This window comes from Nymphalis io, chromosome 15, assembly GCF_905147045.1.
Source record: "Nymphalis io chromosome 15, ilAglIoxx1.1, whole genome shotgun sequence".
NCBI classification, from domain to species: Eukaryota; Metazoa; Arthropoda; class Insecta; order Lepidoptera; family Nymphalidae; genus Nymphalis; species Nymphalis io.
The window spans coordinates 3,351,402-3,374,452 of record NC_065902.1 but is presented as its reverse complement, the minus strand read 5'-3'; the positions used below and the strand labels follow the sequence as shown (position 1 = coordinate 3,374,452).

Here is a 23,051-nt window from a genome sequence, read left to right as displayed (position 1 = left end):
CCCTATTGACATTTGTTTTTCTGCAACAACCCACAAAAAGACCACGGATTGAAATTCAACCTTAAACACACATGTATCTCAAAGATAATATGAACATAGAAAGAACGCAGAGACACAACCAAATAGCGCTGTACCGTAATTACATCGATAATCGATATTGAGACGGTATATTACGACGACTAAATTAATGAACTTAATGATACCGAAAAATCAATGCATCCAAATAGAAAACTAATTGGTACACATGTCGCTGGTGTGTTAACGATATATATTCGTTTCTTTTCATAGCGGCGAACGTTTATACGTTTCTATTTAAATAAATTTAAAGAGGTAACAGTCGTAGCAACAGATGTGAGTGAAACTTAACGGTGTACGCTCGCGTGTCACAAGAGTGCCGAGACTCACGTCCGTTATACTTAATTTACGACGATAGCATCTTGTACGATTACGATACGATTACAAGCGTCATCCGAGACGCACAATAAATGTATCGGATCGAGAGCACCACACTACGCTTAATGAAGCCATACGCGAAGTGGAGTCATAATCCGTCGAATTTACGTCGACCGTTAGAGTCCGACATTTAAGTCGATAAAATGTTCGTATTTTTATCGATATCAGTCCGCAGCTCGTTGTCGGCCCGATAATTTCTTTATTTTCATACCGCAGCGAGACCTCGCGAACTGTGTACCAGTTTTTTTTTTTTATTGCTTTTTTTCTCGATTCTTGCATTAAAGTAGCCGGGGCGTGTTTTGGTAATTATCAAAATCTTTTTCGTTATTGCCGATGATAAATTACGATTTCGTCTTTTACTGCTCATTTTAATGGTATCGATATATTTCGGTAATAGATTTTAATTACCGTGTAGTTTATATATAAGATTTTACTATAAGAATTCGTTTTTGATAAAAAAGTATATATTTCACATTCGATATTAAATATTTTCTAAAGCGAAATTGGGTTAATGTCCAAACTTTTACTAAGTTACTAGTAGTAGTTAAGTTAATGTATACTTATTCTATGCTCAAAGGTTATATTTAAGTTATCTTGTAATGCTATAAACAGTCTAATTACATATTGATCAGTACTTAAGGCATAGAAAGTACACATAATGAGGCGAATAACAACAGATTAAACAAATTATGTTTTTTTTTATTCGTTACAGATTAAAAATCGAACATACATAACATGACGTAAGTAACCGGTTTTTTATTGTCAAACATTGTAATATAATTATTATGTCTGACCTTTAAATAGTAAATGATTTTACAATTAATCATTTAGAGTATATAATATCTTGTTATATAGTTCCTACGTAAAGTAATATTTAATATATATTCGTTTCTCAGCAGCTTTCACCCGTTATATTGTTCGTGTAGTCAATTTCTATTTGATAAAACGATTGACGCGCTGTCAAATCTTAATAAGTATTTATTTAGAAACCTTAGAGCACATAAAAGTAGGTAAGCTGTCTAGCAAGCAATGAAGATCTAAGGGATCAAAGACATTGTATAATACGCAATTAAATTAACAAGCTCTCTTAGAAGTTAAATGTATTGAATTTGATAAAAATCAATATATTTAAAAGGATAAAAATAGTTTATTTAAAAGAAAAAAAAAACAATTTCTTCGATAACAATAAATATTATTTTCTTCTACATCCAATGCATTTAAAATTTCCCTATTTAATAGTCCAAACTAAATTAAGAATTCAAAGCTACTTATTCCGTCAATGTTTGCACTGTAAACACATTGGATTAACGCGACTCTCTTAAAAACAAACAACGCAATCGCTTTGTCGGGACCGCGACTTTTTGTGTCAAAAAAAAAAAAAAAACAACGTCCATATTCTGTGAACGGGTTCGACCGAGGTCATTAGGGTTACTTTCTAGACATTTTCCTCGTAACAGAGTAATGCGTTAAGAGTTATTTTAATTTAACGTTCGGTATGTGCTTATTATCCGTGAAATAAAAATGTACAATTAATAATAATATATAGAATAGTTAGTTTTCTACATATAAAGAAACAGTGATTCTCTACAGAAATATATATACTTATACATAATTATATAGGTGCAAACAGATAAGCATGGTAATATATCTTCCGAGAGCGAGTTTACGGTTCAATCAATATTCATCGAGTACATAACGCATTAAATCAATGACATGAACAAAATAAAAAAATAAATAAAAAAAAAATATCATTGAAAACCGTTCATGCCGAATGTAAACGGTCACTTACCGATCTGATATCAGGAGAAACTGTATCAAACATTAACATTTTGAAATTGGCAGAAGTCGACCTTATTTTTATTTAATCTGTGTCGTAATTTTAAATACCATTCGATTATTATTCGAGTAAACTTATTCGTAAGGAAGTTCTTATTATTGTATTTTTAAGCAAATGTACATAACAAGTTCTTTTTTTGAAATGAAAAAAAAAACGCGATGTTTTTTATACATTTATGATACGTGTCGGTTACAATATTAGATCTCGTGACAATTTTTCATTTTACTTTATATATATTTACAAAAATATATAAACAAATACGAAATGATAATCATACAACTTGGATTAATTAATTTAGATTTCCATAAAAACCTTGACCTATTGATTTAAATAAAAATAAATAAAATCAAAGTGTCTGTCTGTGATTTCAAAGTAACTGCCTCACTTTAAATTAATAAAGCTATTTGCGAGATTTTTTTTTACTGGGACATTATTCACACACGGCCATCTGATCCCAAACTAAGCAGAGCTTGCAATATGTAAACCAGACAACTGATATAATACTTTTCCTTTGTAAATACTCACATAGACAATTACACCCAGACTCAGGACAAACAGACATGTTCATGCACACAAATGTCTATCCTGGGTGGGAATCGAACCCACAACCTTCGGCGTGAAAGGCAAATATCTACCAACCACGCCAACCGGCCCGTCAAAGTTCCAAGTCCCGTCAAGGCCCAAAACAACCATTTTTTTTAAAACACTACTAGCTGTAAAATTAAATATTTTATGTATATAATGAGATATTATGTGTATTAAAATAGCGGATTTTCGTCACAAACCAAATTCCACACCGAGATTTGCTTGTTACGAAATAAATCTTAAAAATCGTTTTGTGAAAACCAATAATCAAGTCACGTTTCTCATGAATTTAATTATTAACCGCATTAAATTGTGCATTGATCTCACCTACATCCGTACATTAATAATGTAATCTGGTATATGTCAAAGATTTTAAGTCTGACCTTTAAATGCAACTGACAAGTTACAATCATAACTTACTGACAATTAATATATTGATTTCATAGTACAATGATAAATATATCATGTTTTGTATGTTATCATTTATCACAATCGAATATACTACTGATTATTATTATATGGTTTTCCCGTGAAAGAATAATAAATTGTTATTACGTTTCACATATGACATATAATATGATAATAGTTGAGAGGAGTGGCGCGTGCGCAGCCCACGCACACATTAGCAAGTCTAATGTATACGGATTTACACACGCAAACTCAATACTGATCCACTAAGTAAAATTCTTTCTATTATCGCTATACGTATATTCTTTTTTGTGTGTAATTTATAAGGTATATATCCGGATTATATTTAACGCTACTGGTTTTTTTTCTTTTTATTTCTAATATTTGCCGTGATGTAGCGATATAAATAGCGAAAATTTGATGCTAATTAATTCAAGACGCTATGAAGTTGGCTGAATAGATTACCACGGATTAGAGAAGCTGTTGCACAGCTACATATAAAACGTGTCATTTGACATTGACATATATTAATATATTGTATCCATGTATGTTTTGCGGACAAATTATTTTTTTATATAAAAAAAAACACTGTTCCAAATTTAAAATCCAAATATTTTCTTCTAAATTTGATCTAAAGTTGATTTAAAATTGGAACATCAATTATTCGATATATTCATTAATTATAAATACGTTATTTTAATGAGGCTAATTAGAATTTTTAAACGTGTCATTTGAAATATGCGAATTGTAAAATATGTCGGTTTGAATTTATTTACGGTAGGTTTGACCGCCTTGTTACTGGTTACATTACAATACCGTTTATTATGTAAATGATTTTCTACATTATTTCCGACAGGGTATATTAATAAGTTACGGGTAAGGTCGTATTTAAATGAGTCGCGCTCCATCCTAGCTTAGAGTTCATAAGACTGGACTCTTGTAATACCACGAGATAGGAGAATTACTTGATAGTATTGTTTTAGAGTCGAGATAGCTCAGTGGTTCGAACACAAAGCGAAACTGAATTTTCATGTTCTTTATCTGTGTTTATAATTCATCTCGTGCTTGGATGTAGAGATGTACATCGTGGGAAACTTACAAAATCTACGTGTCGGATGAAAATCTGACACCTGTTTATATACCAATCCACTATGAAGCAGTGTGGCGGAACAAGCTCCGAACCTCGACCTCAAGTTTTGTGTTCAAGCTTCGTATTTCTAATTGTCTGTTTGTTGCTTCATCACGAATAAACAATTGAAACGAACGTAATGAAATTTGATAAAGAGCCTAGCCTGAAACCCAGGATATGGAAATATAAATACGGGAAAAACTCGAATGTGAATAGAGACGTGGGTAAAAGCAAGTGGGTTCAGAAATTATTATCAGTTTAACATTATTATCTAGCGTAAAGTACACATGTAGTTTTATCATTACAATTCGTTGTGTTTTCTTTACATATGTAACAGAATCTTGAGTATAAATATTTAGTAGTTACAATATATAAAATCAAAATCTTTATTCAATATCTCAGACTTGAGAAGAACCGTTGAAAGAAACAATCTTACTATAGCTACGGTGATTATTCTTGCAAAATATTTTCCATTATTGAAACGACGTCTGTTCTAAACTGACGTCAAATTGAAATGTCACTGTACCTCGTCAATAAACGATATAATAAACAAATGTTTGTTGAAATATTATTTACGAATGATTCATAACTAGTGTTATATTATTGCAAGAAAATAAAATTCGCGATTCACTCCGCCTTCAAAATAAAATTGGAGTTGCATTTTAATGATATTTAGGTACTTCACATATATTTAGAGTTCATCATCTATTCCATTATTTTTCCTAAAAAGTTCTTTAAAAATTCTGAATCTCTCGTTGCCTCGGGATCCGACCAGCTGAAGAGCCCGATTCAGCCAATAATAATAGTATCCGAAGGAACGGATTTGGGGGCTCAAATGTCATAGTGCCTGGTGCCTTGAATTTCCCAGTTCAGACCTGGTCACTAGAGAGGAATCTCTTCCTATATACTGCAACACAGATAAATACTTTAAACATCGGCTTCCCGTTATCGAGACAAAATTTTACCAGCATTAGGACAAATACAAGCCCTTGGTATTATTAACGGTGTTTAAGATAGAAAGTCTCGTTTGAAACGAAACTTTTTAAATACATTATAAACCATATGCAAATATCACACCGTAAAACGCGAGGACCGTTTCACTTACCAGACTTAAGTCACGATATCGCTTAATATTCGCAAATGTAATTGGACCAAAAGAGATATATTTATTTATTGTAAATTTAAAACGTTCAAAGATCAAAGACGCTTACATAAGGAGACATTTTGATGTAATTATTTCTGTAGATTTATGTGACTCGTTTTAGAAACATAAAAATATATTGTGTATTTTGAGAATTGCCATTTGTTAATAGCGGTAAAATATCGTAAAGTTGTACTGTCATGAGGACAAGATAGGGTTGGGACTATATAAGTGTATTTTAGTATTTTGATATATTTGTGTTTATGTCAAAGAATGTCCTGACAAATTGTGTTCATAACGACCATTCTTCTTAGAGACGCTCAATTGCGCATGATATATTATTGTGCACAAGTGTGTGCGCAAACAAAGGTCCACTCTCTATTCCTGTGCTCTCGTCCGATGGGACGGCAAACGCGATACGACCGGAGAGTTCAAGAGCAGGACCAACGCATCACATGTATTCCGAAGCGCGGGTGTGTAAATTAGATTTTTTTTTTATAATTGCCGGGAGGGCAAATGACTCTACTCCATGGTAAGTACTTCCTGATGGTAAGTGGTAGTAAAGTCCAAACGTGACGACGGCCAGTACAGACGGGAAAAACGTTCTGCACTAGCCGCCTTCGCCTTGCCGGCCCGCAAGATGCCTCTTCACGCCTCGTTTGAAGGAACCCGGGTTGTAAGAGGAGGGGAACACGTGAGCTGGTAAGGAATTCCATTTTTTGGAAGTGCGACAAAGAAAGGAGTTGCCAAATTTCTTTGTTCGCGATGGAATTGATGTTACAGTTAGGCGGTGACATCGAGAAACAGCTCGCGTGAACTTAAGAAGGAAGGGGGAAGCAGGAATTTAGAGAGAATAATTCCTCAGAGCACTCGCCGTGATACAGTCGATAGAAAGCGCTCAGTGCTGCTATCTCACGACGCAATTGTAAAGGTTCAAGGGTGTTTGTGACCTTTACGTCGCCAATAATGCGTACGGCACGTCGCTGCAACCGGTCCAAGTAGGTACTTAGCGGAGCCATCCCAAAGGTGCGAGCAATATTCCACGCAAGACCGTACCTGTGTTTTGTACAGCAGGCACAGTTGTTGTGGCGTGAAAAAACGCCGCACCTTGTTCAGAACGCCAAGTTTCCGTGAAGCTGTTTTTATAACAGCCTCGATGTAATCCCTTGGACTAAGGTCGCAGCGAACGTCAATCCCCAGCATGGCGATTTTGCTTTGTATCACCAGCGGAGTACCACAGAGGGAGGGAAGAGGGGAAAATGCTGACTTTTTCGCTGTGAGAGCGCATACCTGTGTTTTCTTGGCATTAAACTCAACAAGATTGTCAGAGCCCCATTTGGCGATGAGCTCTAACGTCCTTTCGAGTTCAATGACAAGATTCTTCCACCTCTCCTCAATTTCCGCCCGCCCAGCCACTGCGCGTCCGTGGTATCCACCATGCACTGTACTATCGTCTGCATAGCAATGTATATTCCCAAGAGAGAGCATATCATTGATATGCAAAAGAAAGAGTGTCGGAGATAGCACAGATCCCTGGGGGACCCCAGCATTCACTACATAGAATTGTGAAGCGCAACCATCAACTAAAACACGAAGGCTACGCTTGTGTAGGAAGCTGGCAATCCAGGTGCATAGCTGAGCAGGCAGACCATATGCCGGCAGCTTGGAGAGAAGACTTCTGTGCCAGACTCTGTCGAAAGCCTTGGAGATATCGAGGCTTACAGCCAACGATTCTCCATGCTTGTCGATAGCTTCACCCCAGAGGTGTGTTACTAGAAGATCACCTGTGGAACGTTTTGGTCGAAACCCGTACTGACGATCATTAAGTAGACAGTGATCTTCTAGGTAATGGATCAGTTGGTTGTTTAAAATCCGTTCCATCACCTTACAAAGTACTGAGGTGATAGCTATTGGCCGATAATTTGCCGGGTCAGACCGATCCCCTTTTTTGGGAACCGCTTGCACATTAGCTCTTCTCCAAGCCTCCGGCACACATCCCAAAGAGAGAGAAAGTTGGAACAGGCGCGTTAACACAGGAGACAGCTCCGCTGCGCACTTCTTTAGCACTTTGGCTGGTATTCCATCGGGACCGCTAGCTTTCCGTACATCAAGTGATTGCAGCTCCGCACGCACATCACGTTGCCTGATTTTGATGTCAGGCATCGTATGGCCACATGAAGGTATTGTAGGTGGCAGCGCACTACAATCATCGATGACGGAATTATCGGCAAAGAGTTTAGCCAGGAGATCAGCTTGCTCTTGCGGACTGTGAGCTAGCGATCCGTCCGGATTTCTGAGCGGTGGCAGCGAAGGTTGGCAGAAATTGTTTTGCACAGACTTGGTCAGACGCCAGAAGCTACGGGAGCCCCTAGGATGCGAAACAAGATCATGACCAATCTGTACAATGCGCTGTGCATCCGCTCTCATGTATGCCTTTCTACAGGACTTGGAATTTTTATTGTAGTTTGCTTTCAGTGAGTCAATGTTAGATGCCCCGCTAATGCAGCCGTTGATCCACTTGCGATATGCCGCCTGCTTAGATGATACAGCATCGGTACATTCACGAGTGAACCAACGGTTACGCGTACCCCTACTGACGAGATCTGAGCTAGTAATTTAGTATTCCATTCCCAACATGATCTCGTCAGCAACAGCAGCGGCACTAGCTGTCGGGTCATTCCTACTGAAGCAACGTTCCTTCCAAGGGACCGACGCATAGTAATCGCGCATACCGTCCCAATCTGCCGACTTATAGTGCCAAACGCGACGTTTGCATACCGCTAGTGGCGGCAGCTTGGCCTGTGGCACTCTGGTAGATATAAAGCCGTGATCCGAAGAGCCAAGAGGAGCCTGAACCACAACCTGATATTCCACCGGGTGAGAAGTCAGCAGAAGGTCCAGTAGAGAAGGTGCTTGCCCATCAATGTCTGAAATCCTGGTGGGCTGATCAACCAGTTGGGTCAAGTCATGTGTGAGAGCAAACGCATGAGCAGTCCTTCCAGCATGGTCAGTTTTGAAGGATTTCAACCATGATTCGTGGTGAGCATTAAAATCCCCCAAAAATACCAATTCCGCGTTAGGAAATTGCTCTTGCGCAGCCACCCGACTAAGATGGTCAAATAATCGGCTTGTCTCCAAGTCACCATTGTGGGATCTGTAGAGGCACATGTAGACTCGACTCTGACGAACCAGGTCCACACGTACCACCAACATGAAGAAGGAGGGGTCCTCCAAGCAGCGCAGTCGGTGACAGCAAACATCCGTCCTGACGAACAAGCATACTCCGGCTTTCGCTTTGAAGGATTCTTCAAGCGTGTAGCCGGGATAATTAAGGTAGCTGGTATCGGCAGGACGGAGTATTTGTGTCTCCGTGAGAAACAACATTGCTGGCCGTGCTGTCTCGAGATATAACAAAAGGGGACACTCTGTCCTCTCGAAACCAATAAAACGAACAAAATGGATACACATGCGGCTGTATTCCATCCGACACATGTAACTTTCCTCAAGATGTTTCTATCGACCGTCGAACACGAGACGAATTATAAAAACAAATTAAGCACAGTGGCGCTTGCAGTGCTCAAACCCAAAGTATGAAAATATAAACGAAAAAGCTTCATTTCACGTACGGAACTCCATATACAAATATAAATATTATACGTGAAATTTTAAAATTATCGCAAATACTAAATAATCAAGTTAGTGCGTTATAAATGTCACTTGGCGCCATAATAATTAAAAATATTAACGACATCATGTTAAAAGGTAACGTTGCCTGCATCTTGTATGAAACAGCACCGACGTTTGTATTGCGATAAGAAATACTCGTAAGTTGTCAATCGTGTGAATATATCTCATTAAATAAAAAGAAAAATTATTAATATATTTAAATTATTTCAAATAGACAAAATCGAAAATGTATTACATATATCGGCTTCAAATTAACAGCAAAGGCTGTAAATAAGATTATAAATCAGAAGTTCGACAATGCACAATTGAACCTATATTTTTGCAAATCATTAACGTTAAATATTTTTGTCTACAAAAAAATGCGACTTTACAACATTGCCTAAATAAATACGACAACAATAAAAATATCAATCCTGTAGTCAGGCAAAAAAATAAATTAACGGATGCTTTAACACAGGCCGGCCCATTCCCATTTTCAGATTAAAATGGCAATAGACTGGTCATATCCAAAGCTTAAAGACAATAGATGGACAACAAAGGTGTGTCACTTTTGTTGTCCATCTATTGTCATGAAGGGGCCATTGGGGAAAAGAAGTATCGGCATACCAACGAAACGGTGGACTGATGGTATTGTTAAGAAAGCAGGGCAAGATTGGATGATTTTCGCCCGAGATACTAACACAAAGAAACATTCGAATTGTAAACATTTGTAACATGTAGAATAAAAGGTTATATATATAGTCAATTTCATACTTACTTAAATTAATTTAATTTTAGTTATTATATTTTAGTTATTAATGTAATATAAATTTTCACTACACTAATGTATTAATTTTATATACAAGCTGTTGAATTATTAAATAAATATATTAATTAAATAATTTTAAGTTTATAGTTTTTAAATGTTTTAATATTATTTTAAAGTTCAACGGCACGTTGAGATATTGGTTCTACGGCTGATCGCTTCGGTCGTGTTAAGCAGCCGCTCCATTAGACGATTATAGTAATGATAGATTTTCGCATATATGTAACTAAATTAGTAATATATCCTTTTACCAGAATTTTTATTATTATTATAAGTTTCAATAATACATATTAAATTATATTAATTACGAGTAATAAATACATATAACAAATAATTATATATTATCTATATCTACTTCGACTGATTCGAGCATCAACAATTATCTCGAGAACATTAATATTAAGCAGACTCCACTGTATCGTAAATCACGGGATGACAAGTCTAAATTCGTTTTGCTCTGAGCGCAGGTCGCGAACACGCACAATACTAAGCTGGATTAAGATAGACTTGGTATGGACTCGTATTTTACTATTGCACCATCATGTCGCTATTCCTAATCACTTCCTTGTTATATTGAAACTTATAAAGTATTAAAAATACATTTCATCAATAACTACACAACAACAACAATAACAGCCTGTAAATGTCCCACTGCTGGGCTAAGGCCTCCTCTCCCTTTTTGAGGAGAAGGTTCGGAGCTTATTCCACCACGCTGCTCCAATGCGGGTTGGTGGAATACACATGTGGCAGAATTTCGATGAAATTAGACACACGCAGGTTTCCACACGATGTTTTCCTTCACCGTAAAGCACGAGATGAATTATAAACAGAAATTAAGCACATGAAAAATAACAACACAGTTTATTGAAAATATAGAAGAAATAAAAACGAACTGGGCGAGAGAGAGAGAGAAGGCAAGAGTATTGCAACTTATTTTACCTTCACTACTCTACTTCGGATTTGTTTGTTTTCAATACTTATTGAACACGAAATTAATTAAAAACAAATGATTACATTTGACACATATATCATTATATAGAATATGATAAATTCTTAATTTCCTTGGTGTTCCTTGTCCGTTATGATCCGGGGAGGGTTCAGATGCACGACTTTACGTGCTATCCGAGGCACGGGAGGATAATCACTTCCAAATTTCAGGCTGATACTGAGAATTTATAGTTACGGGTCTAACTCCAACTTTAAGCACAGGGCTTCTGGATGCGTTGTACAAAAAGCCAGCCACACACAAAAAAAATACATACACGCAACAAAAAATCTATACAGTGGCGATTCTGACACATTTATTTACCTTCAAAATATTAATAAATGATAAGCGTATGATAAAATAATTAGTACAGTACAATAACAGCCTGTTAATATCCCACTGCTGGACTAAGGCCTCCTCTCCCTTTTGAGGAGGAGGTTTGAAGCTTATTCTACCACGATGCTCCAATGCGGGTTGGTAGAATACACATGTGGCGGAATTTAAATGAAATTAGACACATGCAACCTGACGATTTTTTCCTTCACCGTCAAGCACGAGATGAATTATAATCACAAATTAAGCACATGAAAATTCAGTGGTGCTTGCCCGGGTTTGAACTCAAGGTTAAGATTCACGCGTTCTACTAGTAACTACTAGGCCATCTCGGCCATAAATAATTAATAAACGTAAAACTATGAACGAATCGGAATGTGGATTATACATTGAAGCACTAACAAAAAATAATCCGCAATTATCTACACTTTAAAACGGCAATTACAAAAAAAAAAAATTACTTACGCTGTATATCGAAATACAGTTACATATAGCTTTTACTTTGGTCAGATAAAATCAGAGAGTACATGCGTCATGAATTTTTTGTATTAAATTCGTGAAACGGTATCAAATATTTGTGCGTGATGGAGCGCGAAGTGGCCGGTCAATTGGTAAAAATGTTCTTTCACACTATTTGAAACAATTTTCATCACTTTACACACACAACTTATATACACCGTTCCGACCCCGAATCGGGTCCGGGCAATCGAATAATGACGACGATTAAGTGTGACCTTAACACTGCAACCATATTACTTAATTTAGTTTTTTAACAAACTGTTTTTCTATTCTAATACTTTTGTATTCGGTGTTTAGCTGTCAAAGGTTCAAATTCGTTAAATAAAATGATTTTTATATGATACCTTAAAAAATAACGTTAAAAACAATTACAGGATTTTTACAAAACATTCTTTGATTAAAATAGAAATATAGAATGCGATAGCGTATAAATTGCATCAGTTTATATTTTATTTGATATCAAATTAACTACACACAAAGGAAAAACGTTAAATGAAAATTTAAATTCAAAACTAAACATAAACAATATTACCTGTGATAGCTAAACAACAATCTGTTACATATCAACGCCATCCCAACGAATGTAACCCAACAGATCACTTAAAAAAACCGTCAATACACAGTCGTGCAGCACGGAAGTATGGAAATGCGCACCTGCCACTCACGCCACCCACTGCGACCAGATAAACGGGCTTAGTTAACAAGCGAGCAACCTAACCTAAGAGCATATACGAGCCTGCTGCTAAAACTCTGAATATCTACGTGTATACGAAGATGTTTATGAAAAATGAGCATCGCTGAAATTATAGTAAGAAAGGAAAATTTAACAGCTTCACATAGTCGAAGACAAGGTTAGGGAAAATTTATCATATTGAGGAATACGATGTGATCCTCATAAGTGGTATTGACGGCTCACTTAATCACTGAAATAGGCTCATACTGAGCTACTACTGAACGCTAATATCAACTTACATATAAACATAATGAGATGTTCTATTTTAAAACGTCAAACATTACTTCGACATATAGTACAATGTTATATTATATTTGACAACGCAATGAGTTAAAATTTAAAATATATTGAATGGAATATGACTCTTCTGCTGTACTCTATGCTCTTTGATAACACTCTGCGCCCGCGCTGTCTCCTCGCTGCTCGCTACCGTTTGATTGAATGTCCGCGACTGCACTAGATATGCAAGCATTTCGCTCGAGTTAGACTCACCTGTCTTTGATTCGTAAGCTCGAGTTTGTTAAGCTTGAAGCAAATGATACGATGTTTTATGCAAGAGAAACATTAGCGTAATTTACGATTTGAAATAAACAACGGTATATATTTTATGTTTGATGCAAAAATCATAGAAAGAGATTCTTTTTATGTAAACTTCAACTAAGATTTGTAACTTTTGTTAAATTTATAATGCCGTTTTATTATAACCTTCAGACAAATAAATAAAAATTGCAGAGCCTTAATATTTACTTCTTATAAATGTTGCGGGTAATAAATCTCTTGATAATTGCATTTACTTGTAAAAAAATGTTTAAATTCCTTACAAGGTACATTCTGTCAATTCACTACAAAGATACAAATCAATTATACCTGAATAGCACCATGCGGGCCAAACGACCGGCGTCTCCGCGTCCAGGTCGCGACGCGCCAGGGAAGCCAGCATCTGAGCGGCGCGCGAGCATAGGCCGTCACATCGCCCTACCCTACGATTTAACAACACGGTAAGACAGGATGCAATAAGACGTAAAGGAGTTCCAAAATGAAAGTATTATACTTTAGAACAATCCGAAAGAAGTGTAAGCGAAAAGATCCGATCACAAAAAATCAAATTCTACTTACATTGAATTCGGTCCAAGTTCATTCGAATTCCAACGCACGCAGCCACTGAACCGCGACTTGAATCGAGTACAATTAAAATAATCTATTCAAAAAATTTTATAAAATAAAAACGCGATAAAAAGTTTATCTCTTGCCCGTAGCCGCGTAATGAAGGCGAGAAAAACTATCGACAATACGATTTTTTTTAAGTTCGATATCGAGTCATCTCAGTGAGTTTTTCGTCGAAGCGACAGGTTGTGGGTGCGGATAATCAGAGTTGCGGTCGAACCGTAAAAATCGATATTTTACGGTTCAGATCAGATGCAGACAGTTTTCAGAGGTTATTACACTATCGGTCTATTATTACGACTATTTTATCATTGAATATTTCAATGCAATTATTTTTATAACTACTTTAAAAAGTACGATAAAGTAAACAATTTGTTAGTTATTAAAACTATTGAATAGTATAGAATTAGTTTGTTCGATAATATATTAGTGTTACACATTGTTCTTTAAATATATTTCACTAGCTACAAACAAGAACTCGCGGTCGCGTTTCTATGCGCTTGTCTATGCCCGCGGGCGTTTTGCGTCCGCGCAGGTGTCTCAGTCGTGCGCCCGAGATTGTACGTAAGTTGCACTCATCAATTGCGGGCAATTGTTGCTTTTTTCTGTGCCCATTAGAGCACACGCGAAGCAGCGGTGATAGTAAACAGCGTGTGCTTTAATGCAACCGACAGTTACTTTGTCACGTTAGTCACGACTAACAATTTCAGAAATATAAAAGGCCAGACAGTTTTACATTATGATCATGCTTTATGGATTTAAAATTAGATATTATATAATATTGATATTGAAATAAACAATATGTAAGTTTAATATATACTTATTAAAGTATTTACGTATTATGGTTGAATTATTTGTGTCTTGGCTAGCTTTCCGCTAATATTAAAGAAAAACTTTAGCAAATTTTATTAATAGAATCACAAACGCTATTATGCACATATGTACTACATCACATTAACTGTGACCCGTTTACAGCTATAATTACGACACTAACTCATAAATAACAAAAAATCAAGTGCACACAATATCGCGCTGTGAACGGCAATGTGCAGAAAGCGGTACCAATTACGTGCTCGGCTACCACCGCCGCCGGACCACCACCTCTCTGATCATAGTCGTGTACCACACTGGCGGTCTCAAGAGGCGTTGTTTAAAGAAAAATTATGAGTATATAAAAGAGAAATAATAAATAACATCGTAATTCAATACACATAAAATTTATAACTACCTGATATTTATTAATATATATTTTTTAATATTTATTGATTAATAAAAAAGCAATAATCAGATGAATCGTTTGATTCGTTTACTTCTTTTTAATAAGATGCGGCTTTTTATGCGTTTAAGTGTACATATAAACGGTTAAGAAAATAATTTAAAAAAAAAATTATTTCTAAATGAAACTTATTTATCAATCTTTTTATTTTTTTTTTCTGACGTGCGTGATATTGAATAATATTTTTAAAAATAAACATATAAAAACCGCTAGTCTGTACTGTGTGCTCCGCCTGCATCTTATTTTACCGTGGATAGAAATCGTGCAACACAAACTAATTAGACGACTTCCAGCTAAAGAGCTAGATCGCATACAATTGGGACGATTTAGTTAACTTTTAACTGTGATCGAATAGGAAATAGATAAAGGTTGGTTAGACTTTTAAACTGATGGTGTATATATTAATAATCTTTAAGCATATAATTATTCTGTACTAATATGTGTGTATGTCATTGAAGTCCTTCTAAGCGGCTGGAGCGATTTTGATGAAAAATGTTTTTTTGGTTGGATAGTATTAGGAGATCCATAAGGGTTGTTGAGCTAAGCGCTGATCGTACTAACAGATAATAAAAGAATTACCCTTAGTCGTCTCTTACGACATCTAGAGGTTTGGCTCTATTCTGCCCCCCCCAGAAAGCAATTGCTTATTCATTAATAAAAATTAAAATATCGTGAGGAATACCACACATCATGTCAGACTAACTTCTGCCATACGTATTGATCTTCCTTTAAGAGAGAAGTGTGGCGTAATAAGTACATCATTTCCTTAATTATTCCTTAATTATAGAGGAGCCTTATACCTCGCAAAGGCACATCACATATGTGTACTCTTATTTACTCTTTTCCTTCTCCATTTCAATTTTATAAAAATAACAACACAGTTATATAAATAGGTGCAAATGTATTGCATTTATTACATTACACATAATAAGCAATGGTCGATCTTGGGATAATTTACACGAAGTAAAACTATAGAAACTGCATTTTAATTTCACTAAATTTAACCGGAAGTAAAACGGCTTAACGTCAACTGCGTTTATTTTGATGAAAGCAATCTTTTTATTTATTGATATGATAGTTCTAACATCAAAATGATTAATTAGACACTAATTTCTCGTATGCATAATTTTGAGACATAATTAAAAATTAAATAATCCTATTACAGGTTCAGAATGTATATTCTATCTAGTTAAGTTCCGGTGTGACATTAAATAATTACTAGATATTCTATATAATTTACGGTATATACATAGTGATACTAATTGTTAACAATTAAACGTATATAACCTTCATGAAAAACACACACGCAAATCATACATAACAATTTTGTATTGAACTATTTTATACCCTAAACACGCTCAAACTAATATTTCCACGTAAAAATTTCGTTTACCAATTTTAAAAATAAAGTCAAAGTTCAAAATTATTTTCTACTCTTATTTATCGTGTAATAAATAAAAACGATTACACGACTATTTGTGATTTCATTAAAATCATGTTAGAGTTGACTTAAAATACAAAATCACATGCAATCCGATATAATCTTTATTAATTCAATTTAGATGTCCGATCAATGATAACGGTCCAAGAGTAACGGTCAGAGCGGACTCGAAATTTATGAATGGTGCAGAGACCGCGGTAGGTGCCCTAACATTTTAAATGATTAGTGAAGCGAAACAATAGGGTATCGATAGTCGATAGAGCTTTATGCTATTATATTTCACGGAAATAGCCGCTATTGTAGATAAAACCATGTCCTACAGTTACTTCGGCAAAACAGATATTTTCACGGAGCTCTATTGAGTTATAAAATAAAATTGCTCTCCAATCTATCTGATGATCTTTATATAAATAGTAGAAAGGTCTATCAACGGATTTAGAGTGGATTGTGAAAGTAATATAATACTTGTATTTTAAATACGAATAATATTCGTCTTATGACAATGGATATAGAGGCAGATTGACGGTGGTAGGGCTTTGTATCTCCCTTTGTCACCAGTTATTGTACAACCAAAGTCAGTATAATAATAGGCATAAGGGATATAACATATAGAGATCCTATCCATCACCAAGATGCATTGAAGGAGTATGAAGTGGGACATAACAGGGTCAAGGTCAAGTTAAGTGTTTACCATGAGAGACTATATCGTCTGCCTTCATAAAAATCATTTTTAACAAGTTATGCAGTAATACTACAAACTACAAACAATATAAAACATGTCGACAAAGCCATACACGTATTTAACGCGCTTATAATCTTTCTCAAAATCCATAAGTAAATATATTTCCGATAAAATCTATTTTATAATATACAAATAGCTTCTTTATATGGAGTAGCTGAATCGAGTATAGGAACGAGTCAGTAGTGTGGGTTAACATTCACCTTTGACATCGGCTGAGGCGCTTAATAACTATAATTACTGACAGCGTCTGATACGATCGCATCTATTCGTATGTATGATTTATTATATTTACATAAATCTTTAAAATTAATGTTAACTCTTTATAACAATTGTTTAGTAAATTTTCATCTAGACATCGTCTAATACATTATGTAAAATTTAATGATAAACTAAGTTACTGGTGGTAGAGCTTTGTGCAAGCTCGTCTGTACTACCATTGTACCATCCGCTCATCAGATATTCTACTGCAAAACAGTAGTACTTGGTATTGTTGTGTTTCGGTTTGAAGGGTGAATGAACCAGTGTAATTACAGGCACAAGGGACATAACATCTTAGTTCCCAAGGTTGGTGGCGCAAGCGATGTAACCGATGGTTAACATTTCTTACAACGCCAATGTCTATGGGCATTGGTGACCACTTACCATCAGGTGGCCCATATGCTCGTCCGCCTTCCTATTCTATATAAAAATAAAAAGTTTCTTTTAAAATAAACAAAAATATACTTGCAAGACTTTTGAGCCATGTTTGTGTTGTAATTGTACTTTCAATTTTATAAAATTAAATTAAATACAAAGTTATCACCGTTTCGAATTAAAATTCTACTGAGAAAAACCAAAAAATCATAGTATTTACTCTTTTCCGACAAATAAATTACCATTTTCATAGCTTTCAATTGAGTGAAAAAGTTACATTTTAATTCTCTAATAAATTTTTGGACAAGTATTAAAACGTATATAAATAATATGTTATTACTTAATCTGTTTCGAAAATTAATCAAATGAATATTAACAGTCTGATTTTAAAGCTTAGTAAAGCGAAGCTTACAATTATTGTTTAATATTTCTAGATAGAAAGACTAGTAAAATCAAACAAATAGATACCTCACGAATTTGTATTATAAACATTTATATTATCAGCATTGGACCATTTCATGTAATGTTATAAACGCACTGCAAACATGATCAAACGCTTGTTAAAAGTCCAGGCCGTCATACATCAAGCTCACGTTATACAAAATCGCTTACAAGTAATTCATTAATGTTGAAACGTTCGTTGCATGTCCAATATTAATGATAGGGTCGAAGGTAAGCGGTAGATCAAAGAGGTGGTCTGTTAATGATTTGATTTATTAGGCTCTGTGCCCGGGTACGAACGGGAGGCGAATGATTCATATTGCGACCATTTACTCTGAAGCGACCTCACGAGTTGACTACGAATACTGTATTTATTATATTTGAAATACATATTTAACTTTATTCAATAACCCATAACATAAAAAATTTAAAACGATTTATACGATACGCGATATAGCGAGACATTTCAATTGAATACAAGTTTTATTTCCTTTTTTATCTAATCTCAAAACAAGGGGGTCTTAAAGAAATATCACAACCTTAAATCTGGAAAAAACCATCATAGTAAAATTTAGTCTGTAATGCATTTTGGAAACATAAACTCAATTACAACAATAGAAAAGAAACACCAAACGAACGAACAACAACATCTGGAAATGTTTAAGAAACAAAAATATTTTGGATATTTTTGGAATAGAGGCCATATTTGCATCTACAACTCATCTCGATTTATTGGCGAAATATATTAATATATTAACGCGATTTAATCGACAAAGTAATGTCAGATAGAAATTGTGATAGTCTAATCGGGCATCTAAAGTACTCAACATAAAAAAATAACGTATTATATTTAACACACCACAAACAAAACAAAAATATAACATCAAATGATATTCTTCACCCAATTAATAACTTTATCAACCAGTCAATCATTAATTACGATTGTGTCATCATCACTCATAATTTTAATCATCTAGGAATGATAGAGAGGCGCGAAATGTGTAATAGTCCTTATGTTATTGTAATAAAAGTTTTTTTGTACCCGTAAAGAAAGCATACCTTGTTATTATCGTTAACTAAAATTCCTTTGTAATGTTAAAATATCATGAAGCGATAATGACCGCTAAATTAAGACAATAAAAACGAAATTCCAATGTTTATTTTGATTTATCGTAAAGAGTTGCCCGCTGTACTTTAATGTTTAATTAAGACGGCATAAGCATCTTCATCTCGGATGTAATCATGTGTTTATTTCGTTTATTCGACCGATGTTAGATTGTATCTGTGATCATTAATTATAGGATATGATTGGAAACAGAGTCGTTGCAGTAAACAGAACAATTTATGAACTATCTGAGATTGCCTCTTATCTATGACGTGATCAAAAATTGACAATTATGCCTCCAATGCAGTTGTTAATTATCTAAAGACAGCGGTAACCTTCTGTTATATCAATTTGAATATAGAAATATTTTGATTTTATCTTGACCATATAATAATGTATTCAAACGGTTGCGGTTCAAATTTGTTTCCCTATCGTTCGACGTTTATCGATTTTATTCAAAGAACATATCGGTATAACGTTAAATACGTTTTTGAATGAATTAATAAAAATGTTTCGGAATATTTCACCACGCTGCTCCAATGCGGATTGGTAGAATACACATGTGGCATAATTACAATGAAATTAGACACATGCAGATTCCCTCACGATGTTTTCCTTCACCGTCAAGCACGAGATGAATTATAAACACAAATTAAGCACATGAAAATTCAGTGGTGCTTGCCCGGATTTGAACCCACGATCATCGGTTAAGATACACGCGTTCTAACCACTGGGCCATCTCGGCTACTTATTTTTATAATGCCTAAATAAATTAATTCGATAACAACCATTAATTAATGTAGAAATATCCTTAAGAGACCAATTATATATACATAATTAAGTTAAAACACATATAATGTTTATATTGTTTTTAAGCAAATATGTATTTATATTATTATTTATTTAACATCACCGGAACAATGGTGGATGTGGAGCGAGGATGCGCGGAGGTCGGGCCAAGGTTCGGCGGCGGGTGATGCCTTTTGTTCTTAACTAGGTTATGACAGGTCTACATCTCGTGCAATTAGCTATGAACTATTCAAAGATTCCTCGTATTTCTAGTGCTGCACGATAGCTATTGTTCTTATAATGTAAACCGTTTTGAAGAGCTACGATTGAGTTCCAATCTCTACGTGGTATATTCTGATTCTGAGAAGGCACATAACTAAACAGGATAACCATACAGGATATATATTAGAAGTGTGAAGAAACAAGTGGTTGGAGATGTTAAGTCACATTTTTAATATATTTGTATTTGTTACATTAATGAACATTTAAAAAACGTAATGAATGAATGGCCTATGTACATGAAAAATATAGTCAACTGAAAAACAACTGCCAATTACTTAAAATAATCTTTCTGTTTCATATGACACCTTCCACTCATGTCTTCATGCATATATGTATTTATGAATATCTAGCTGCCTCCTTCGTCTAGAGTCCAGCCGCTTTGACTTCAGACCATGAGATCGGGCCGTAGTTAGGAAATCAGCAGCGTTGATCTTCCTAAACTCGCTAAGTTGGTAAAGCATTTAATTCTGCGGCTAGCTCTCTCCGTTGTCACAAAGACATTGGACTGTGAAAGGGCTATTCCCTTTGTGCACTTGTGTTTGCGCACACATCTGAAAGGCTATCTTTATGTAAGACCAAACTCGAAACTCAAAAATTATATAAGTTCAATAAATTACTGCTTAAAATGAATAATAAAAAATTTTTGGTGTGAATTTTTTTTTCTGCCACATGTGAATTCTACCAACCCGCATTGGAGCAGCGTGGTGGAATAAGCTCCAAACCTTCTCCTCAAAAGGGAGAGGAGGCCTTAGCCCAGCAGTGGGACATTAACAGGCTGTTACTGTGTACTACTGTACTGTCTTTTATAAAATCGATTTCATCTAGAATCAGCCATTTAGTCTTGACTGTTAAATCCTGTACTGTTTACAGAAATTAAACGATCAATGAATTACGAGTAACTACCGATGCAACTAAAACAATTTCGCAGATACTCAAAAATTAAGATATTTTCTAGTCTCAACATAATAACAGCTAAATTTATATAATATCGCTTAGATAACATCACGCACCAGACCTTTATAATCTAGGTGGTGACAGACATACATATCTCTGTATAAACTCAAATTAGCGAAACCGCAGTAGCGAAAATGTCACGCACTATTCCTTACAGTAACAGTACAGTAACAGCCTGTAAATGTCCCACTGCTGGGCTAAGGCCTCATTTCCCTTTTGAGGAGAAGGTTTGGAGCTTATTCCACCACGCTGCGTTCCACCAATGCGGGTTGGTGAAATAAACATGTGGCTGAATTTCAGTGAAATTAGATACATGCAGGTTGTCCTGATGATATTTTCCTTAATCGTCAAACACGAGATGAATTTTAAACACAAATTAAGCACATGAAAATTCAGTGGCGTTCGCCCGGATTCGAACCCACGATCATCGGTTAAGATTCACGCGTTCTAACCACTAGGCCATCTTGACTTTTCTCGTCAATATTCCTTACATAAGAAAAATTGCTAATGATGTAAGTTAAGAACATTATATCAGCGTCAATAAGTGTTATTATCGCTTACACATATCAGCCTTATTGCTACAAAAACCGTCCGTTGGTCGGTGCGTCCTACAAGCGACCTTCGCTCCCAGGTCGCCGCGGTGACCGGCCATTCATTAGCATACAGACAAAGCGATGAATAAACACAACTTGACGTGCGACATGAGCGGTAAGATGACGCTTTCATCTTTTACTCGCGACCAATTTAATTTATTATAATTATACAATTTTATGTAAAATTACTTTGGGAATTAGAGAAAATTTTCTAAGTCAAAATTGAATGCAATGATTCTGTTCTATTTGTGTTTGTTTATTCTCTATGTATAATTGAAACTCTTATGACACAGAATCGTTTTTGTTCTGTGACATGTACTAAGTTGTAAATGATTTTTTGTACATATTTAAAATATGAATTAATTTTTACTATTACTGGTGGTATACAAGCTCGTCTGGGTGGGCACCAGCCACTCATCAGATATTCTACCGCAAAACAGCAGTACTTGGTATTGTTGTGCTCCGGTTTGAAGGATGAGTGAGCCAGTGTAATTACAGGCACAAGGGACATAACATCTTAGTTCCCAAGGTTGGTGGCGCATTGGCTATGTAAGCGATGGTTGATGGATGGTGATATAAGCGGTGGTTAACATTTCTTACAATGCCAATGTCTATGGGCGTTGGTGACCACTTACCATCAGGTGGCCCATATGCTCGCCCGCCTTCTTAATCTATGTATAAAAAAAAAATTGAGTTTTTATGCTAAAATTGTTTTAATTTGTATTGTAAAATTACTTTTTCAGTTCTTAAAATGGCTAATCAACCAAAAATATAAGATAAAATAAATAAAATATTCATGAATCAAAGCGTCCTTTTAGCGCCACCATTCTAAATCGGCAGCCTTTATCATGTAAAACGTTTCAACTTTTTGTCCGGACCCGATTTCTCAATGACAAGAGACAATGCTTTTCTTTATGTACATGTGATTTTTCCATATTTAAATATTATATATATATATATATATATATATATATATATATATATATAAATAATCGAGCGTTTGACATTTCTATTCC

At 35.2% G+C, this 23,051-nt stretch overlaps 1 protein-coding gene across 4 annotated transcripts in view; it reads right to left on the bottom strand.

The window, feature by feature from the left end:
- LOC126773897 (uncharacterized) overlaps positions 1 to 23,051 on the bottom strand; it is a 234,069-nt gene that overhangs the window by 115,015 nt on the left and 96,003 nt on the right. Inside the window, exon 2 of one of the 4 annotated variants that reach the window (XM_050495144.1) lies at positions 13,483 to 13,595. The exons of the other annotated variants lie outside the window; for them this stretch is intronic. Within the exon in view, the coding sequence (XP_050351101.1) occupies positions 13,483 to 13,555 (73 nt within the window). The 5' untranslated portion in view covers positions 13,556 to 13,595. The remainder of the gene's footprint in view (positions 1 to 13,482; positions 13,596 to 23,051) is intronic. 4 annotated transcript variants of the gene reach the window in all.